This window comes from Zingiber officinale, chromosome 3A, assembly GCF_018446385.1.
Source record: "Zingiber officinale cultivar Zhangliang chromosome 3A, Zo_v1.1, whole genome shotgun sequence".
Taxonomy (NCBI): domain Eukaryota; kingdom Viridiplantae; phylum Streptophyta; class Magnoliopsida; order Zingiberales; family Zingiberaceae; genus Zingiber; species Zingiber officinale.
Genome location: NC_055990.1, coordinates 133391187 through 133398328, shown reverse-complemented (window position 1 = coordinate 133398328; position 7142 = coordinate 133391187). Strand labels below are relative to the sequence as shown.

Genomic DNA, 7142 nt, shown 5'->3' with positions numbered 1-7142 from the left:
TAGGTCGGAATGTACAAGTCTTGGATAACAGCAGAGGCAAGTCAGGATACAAACCTGGCATACAAGTCGGAACGTCAGTGCCGGATGTTGAATCTGCTATTCTCTGCGAAACAAATGACGTCAGTGCCGAGCCAGGGAGGGGGGCTCCCCGGCGTTAGCTCACCGATGTTCAAGTTAGTCACCGAAATGCAGAGAAGAAGTGGAACAGTAGTAAAATTATGCTTCCAAAATAAATTACGCGTCCCTCCGCCGGAGATGGACCCCCTTTATATAGAGCTCTGGTGGGTAACGTATACACTCCTCGAGGCGTGAGCACATTCTCCAATATGTTTGTGGTCATGTTCTCCAACACGTTCATGGCCACGTTCTCCAACATGTTTGGGGCCATGTCTTCCACTATGTCCTGTGAAAGGATATCGCGAGGACCACCGTCGTGCTGCTTGGCCGAGCGGACCAGTCGTTCGGCCAGGACTCTGCTTTTTCCACGGTCAGGTCCCGTTGCTTGGCTGAGCAGATAGCCGTTCGGTCGAGAGTCCTCCATTCTGTCAACTTCAGTTGCTCTTCCGCGCAGTCTGTAGTAATCTGCCTTCCTCCATTCGGATAAACTATCCGGTCTCCCTCAACATCTGGATAATATGACTTGAGCGCCTGCCCATGATATTCTCCCGAGTTGAAAGGATTGTCCGCTCGGACATGTCTCCTGCCGATCGAACTCTACCTATCATTTATCTTCCGTTCGACCTTTTGACATTTAGACATTGACCACCTTAATTTTGACCACTTCCATTAACAATATATATATATATATATATATATATATATATATATATAGCACGCAACTATAAATCCACTCCTCGAAAGTCTTTATCTAGTCATCCCTCTAATAAAACCATTCAATTTAATATTACACGTGTGTATATATATATATATATATATATATATATATATATATATATATATATATATATATATATATATATATATAGCACGCAACTATAAATCCACTCCTCGAAAGTCTTTATCTAGTCATCCCTCTAATAAAACCATTCAATTTAATATTACACGTGTGTATATATATATATATATATATATATATATATATATATTTTGTACGCAACTATAAATCCACTCCTCGAAAGTCTTTATCTAGTCATCCCTCTAATAAAACCATTCAATTTAATATTACACGTGTATATATATATTTATATATTTTGCACGCAACAATAAATTCACTCCTCCAAATTCTTTATCTAGTCATCCCTCTAAAAAAAACATTCAATTTAATATTACATAGAACTATAAAGAAATTATAACAAAAGTATATAAATAATGCATTGTAGTCATGCATTTAAACTTTTCCTACGCACAAACTTTTTTCTCATCGATCAAACTCAATCAGTTTTCACACAATTTGACTTGGAGGGTCATGAGTGTTGACTTTTCAAAGAAGTATACATGCAATTAATTAAGGTCGTAGTCGTCGAGGTTAAGGAGAAGGTAATTACAAAATCTCAACTTAATTAAAATCATAAATAAGATCAATTAAATAGTAATTTAATTTAAAATATCTATAGTTGATATTTTAAATTAAATTACTATTTAATTGACCTCATTTATGATCTTAATTAAGTTAATATATTACAATTATTTTTTTTTCTTGGGATCGGATGCTCTGAATCATAAAGTACGATTAGATGGTGGACTATTTATAAATAGGATTTTATGGATCTCATTTAGAAGATATTGACTGTTTCTCCTTAACCATGACTACGACCTTCTCTTCTTACGGTTTCCAATATTCATGACCTTCCAAGTCAAATTGTGTGAAAACTGATTGAGTTTGATTGATGAGAAAAAAGTTTGACTAGGAAGATTGAAATTTACATGCATGACTACATCTAATACTTGTCAAATGATGTTTAGATATGTAAACAAGATTTTATATTCTTTTTTATAGTTGCGTGTAATATTAAATTGAATGACTTTATAAGAGGGAAAATCAAAATTTGTTTTAGATGTCACGGAGTATGATGAATAAGATGCGTGATATCATTCCTATAAATCTCTAAAGAAGTATTATTTATAAAATTTAAATTTAGAGAAGGGATGTAAAAGTTTTCTTAAAAATTTAAATAAATTTTATATTTAGAAAAACTGATATCGATGCTTTTAAAACTCTATGAATGCATGCAAGAAATAGAGCTCAATCAATCCGATCATTTAAGTGCTTTGCTACTGCACTGGCAAGGCCATGGGAGTTATTTCCCTCTTCTTCCCTTTCTTCTTCATCACTCTCTCTTTCTCGGCTTCGTCAGAACTTTACTGATAAAGAGACCATCAAGGATAGATAATGCCCCATATTGAGAATTTTTTTCAATACGGCAACACAGTCAAACAAATATATATATATATATATATATATGGCACGAGCTAGTGGTGACTTGTGATAGAAATATACATTTCAAATTTTACATGAGCTTAAATATACCGTGATGACTAAGTGAGCTTTAGATCTTCTATAAATACATGCAAGGAATAGAGCTCAATCAATCCGATCATTTAAGTGCTTCTCTACTGCACTGGCACGGCCATGGAAGCTATTTCCCTCTTCTCCCCTTTCTTCTTCATAACTCTCTTTCTCGGCTTCTTCATAACTTTACTGATAAAGAGATCATCAAGGAGCAGAGTGCATAAGCAACAAGTACTATTAGCTCCTCTCCCACCCAGCCCGCCCAGGCTTCCTCTCATTGGAAACATCCACCAGCTCGTCGGCGGCCACTCTCACCGTATCCTCCGCCAACTCGCCCGAACTCACGGACCCCTCATCTGTCTCCGACTCGGACAGGTCGACCAAGTCGTCGCCTCGTCCGTGGAGGCTGTGGAGGAGATTATCAAGCGCCATGATCTCAAATTTGCTGACAGACCCAGAGATTTGACCTTCTCCAGAATATTGCTCTACGATGGGAAGGGAGTCACCATGGCCTCCTACGGTGGCTACTGGAAGCAGATGAGGAAGATTTATGCCATGGAGCTGCTCAACTCCCGGCGAGTCAAGTCCTTCTCCTCCATCCGCGAGGATGTCGTCCGTAAGTTCACGGCGGAGATCGCCAACAAAGCGTTTTCTCGAACACCTGTCATTAATCTAAGCGAGATGGTGTTGTCCATGATCAATGCGAATGTGATCCGAATCGCGTTTGGCGACAAGTGCAAACAGCAGGCGGATTTCTTGCACCTGGTGAAGGAGGCAATAAGCCACTTCTCCAGCTTCACGGTGGCTGATATGTATCCCTCGCTCAAATTCCTGGACACTTTCACGGGATTGAAGTCAAAGTTAGAGGGAGTTCGCAGAAAGCTCGACAAAGTCTTCGACGAAATCATCGCGCAGCGTCAAGCTGCACTAGACGAGCAAGCAGAGGAGGATCTAATCATCGATGTACTTCTCAAACTTAAAGATGAAGGAAATCAAGAATTTCCAATCACATATACCAGCGTCAAGGCCATTGTCATGGTAATTAATGGATTACATGTAAAACATAATAGGTGAAAGAATGCTTATTATATATCTTTTGATTGCTAATAGCCTATCATCTTTAGGAAATATTCTTGGCAGGGACGGAAACATCATCATCGGTTATTGATTGGGTTATGTCAGAGTTGATCAAGAATCCAAAGGCAATGGAGAAAGTCCAAAAGGAGATGAGGGAGGCTATGCAAGGGAAGACCAAGCTCGAAGAGAGTGACATCCCCAAATTCAGTTATCTAAATTTGGTGATCAAGGAGACGCTACGGCTCCACCCTCCTGGCCCTCTATTGTTCCCGAGAGAATGCAGAGAGACGTGCGAGGTCATGGGATATCGAGTGCCCGCCGGGGCTCGATTGCTCATTAATGCATTTGCGTTGAGCAGAGATGAGAAGTATTGGGGCTCCGATGCAGAGAGCTTCAAGCCTGAGAGATTCGAGGGCATCTCGGTGGACTTCAAGGGCTTGAACTTCGAGTTCATGCCATTTGGTGCAGGGCGAAGGATCTGCCCCGGCATGACATTTGGCTTGTCGTCCGCGGAAGTTGCACTGGCTCACCTCCTCTTCCACTTCGACTGGCAGCTTCCTCAAGGCATGAAGATCGAAGATTTGGACATGATGGAGATTTCTGGGATGAGCGCAACAAGGAGATCGCCTCTCCTCGTGCTTCCCAAGCTAATAATTCCTCTGCCATAGTCACTTCATCTCCGCATATGATATTGCAGATGCTTTATATAGTCTTTTATATATAATAAGAAAAACATGCTCATCGAATGTTAAAGAGATATTTGTATACGAAATAAATTAGTGAATTATATATTAGATATACTTTATACAACTTAAAGATTTTTGTTTTTGGTTCTTGGCTAGATTTTTTCTATGCCAATTAGTAATTAATTTCTAAATAATGCTAAGATATACTTTTAAGGATTATAATTGTAGGGGCTCGTGCATCACTAGAGGAGGGTAAATAGCAATTCTCGATTTTGATCATGTTCATTATTCACTTGTGCTTGTCTACGAGAGATTAATATAAAGTGGAAGTACAAATAAGAAACAAAATAGAACAAGCACAACACCTCGATTTTTATATGATTCAGAATCTTTGGTTTCTACTCTTTCATGTCCTAATATCCTAACTGTATCATCATTATCTTTTCTTCTTCTTGGATACCTTTCAGAGGTGGAGAATCTTCTTATAACACTAGTTCTTTATAAGCAATACAAGCCAAATACAAATATAAATGCGCAAATGAAATATAATATAAATAAATAATTTACATAAGAGAGTTTTACTTTGTTTACTTTGTAGTTGTTTTGAATTTCTTATTGAAGGTCCGAAAATGCAACAATACTTTCCTCCAAAATCCTCAAGAATCGGCGCCAAAATCCTCCATGAAAATTTTCTTTTATAGGGTTCAGGTCGGGGTTGAAAGCCATATAATAGTCGATTGTTCTTCCTGAATTCGAATGTTCCACCTGCAAAATGGCTCTTTCCAACTCAACATTGGCCACAACAATCGATTGTTATTCACCATTAGTCAACTTTTACTGCATCAATCGAGTATCACAATCAATTTTAAAATTTTATCTTAACTGCAATAATCGACTTATTGTCATACTCATCAGCCGACTGGTATATCGTAAACTCGCTTAAATCCTCTCAAATCCCTAACTTGTTATTTAGTAGTTCATCAATAGATTACTACTCAATAACAATCGACTAATGATGAGTGTATTTTATATAAAATTTTTATTAATATTTTACACTCATCTTATATGATATTTTAGAAGCATACATACATTGCATGCTTTATTCACTTTTAATATTGTTTTGTTATTTTCTTGTTCAGAGATATGCTCTTATACTTTTTCATTAAATAGGACAAAGAATCATAGCTAAAATGAAGTTAAAAAAAAAACCTTTGAAAGAAGACAAAAAGCAAGGAACATACTCTGGTTACGTCCCAAGACATGGCCATGTTCCTCAGGATAAGGAGTGAAGACGGAGTGACCGTGAGCTTTTCGAAGCAACGCACAACCATGTGACACAACTTAGAGAGATTTGTGGCTCGATCGTGCTTGTCAAGCATGGCTGTGTCCCATATCGAAGTCACAGAAAAAGACACAACCTAGCCATTTGTTTTATACACTATCGTGTTGTCCTACCGTAGAATTCTCAAATTTGTATTTTTGTTGGAAGTTCCTTATTCTAAGGGGAGGAGGCTACAAAAAGATCCTCCAAGGCTCATGGATAAGGGAAGAATAGTTCTCTGGTGACAAGGAACCCTTGGAGAACCATTCCAAGGAGCAAGAGGAGTTTTGGTCTGTGTTTGGAGTTGGAGAAGTAGCCTAGAGATGATCTGCGCTTCATAAAATGAACTCTTCTCTTTTTTTCCTCTTGAGTTTCGATTGTAAGAGCTTACTTAAACTACGTCTTTTGGCTGTATCTCCATGTCCATGGTGTTGGTGCAAGTTGCACTAATTATCTAATTAAAGTTTTGATAAATGACAAGTGGATTAAATTTAGAGTGTTTGTGGTCTAATTACTTTACCAAGTGTGTAGGAGTTGACGGGTTTGGAGAATCTAACACCAGGTTGAAATCTAGCTAAGTTCGTAGGACCCGATAGTTGGTACGAAGTATAGATATGTCAAGAAGTGACTAAATATTTGGCAGGAAGTCCGGTTGAAACCGTGGAATTTGACAACCAGCCGAAATCTAGTTGAATCTATGACCTAACAATTAGCGGAAAGATCTGATGGGTCAAAGGCAAGTCAAGCGACTATAGTTAGTAAGTAAAAGATAAGCTACTAGAGGAGAGATTCAGTGAGGACACATTCTCAGTTGAGGGAACAGTAGATATCGGTCCATCTTAGGTCTATTTAGAAAATCTAAGCTGAGACCTTGACTAGATTATGGTCTTGAGATAATAGGATCTAATTACTATTACTACCTTATTGTATTGTGCTAATTTTGTTTTATAGGATAAACATATTTTAGTTATCTGGACTAACTCTCTTTTACAGGAAAGAAGAGGTTGAAAATGAGTGGTCCGGGCACCTGGACCAGCTTCACTCAGATAGGGTGCCTGGCCAGGCACTCGAGCGGTCCGGGTGTCCAGAGTTGGTCCAGACGCCTAGAGTTAGTCTAGGCACCCAGATTAGAAAAGTTCATCCAAAAGTTGAGTTGGAGCGCGACGATAGGGAGACTCACATCAACAATCCAGGCGCTCAGAGGGGGTCTGGGCGCCCAGAGGTGGATAAACTTCGAGGATGAAGTTTCGACGAGAGCTCGCCACATAAGCACAGTCCAAGCACCTGGAAGGAACTCCAGGTACCCAGACGGGGATATAAAAGGAGCCTTCGACTAGCAGCTTCAAGAAATTAAGTACGACATGTCACGCCCCAGAGGAGTCCTTGCCAGACGAAAATCCGACAGCATCTCCCCTATATTAATAACAATCTGAAGCATACATACATATCCATATAACCATATATATCAACACTCAACATAAGAAAATATAGTGCAACATAAGAAAACTATCCTAGAATGTGTAGTGGGACTGGCAGCCAGAACTCTCCAAACATCCTTGATTCATCTACCTACTACCTGGCGAAAGAA

General features: G+C 38.9%; 1 protein-coding gene across 1 annotated transcript; it reads left to right on the top strand.

The window, feature by feature from the left end:
- The first annotated feature begins 2531 nt into the window (after positions 1-2531).
- Positions 2532-4363, top strand: LOC122052479 (alpha-humulene 10-hydroxylase-like). The gene is made up of 2 exons (XM_042614015.1): positions 2532-3508; positions 3595-4363. The coding sequence occupies exons 1-2, from the start codon at positions 2591-2593 to the stop codon at positions 4213-4215; spliced, it is 1539 nt and encodes a 512-aa protein (XP_042469949.1). The 5' UTR covers positions 2532-2590; the 3' UTR covers positions 4216-4363.
- The last annotated feature ends 2779 nt before the right edge of the window (positions 4364-7142 follow it).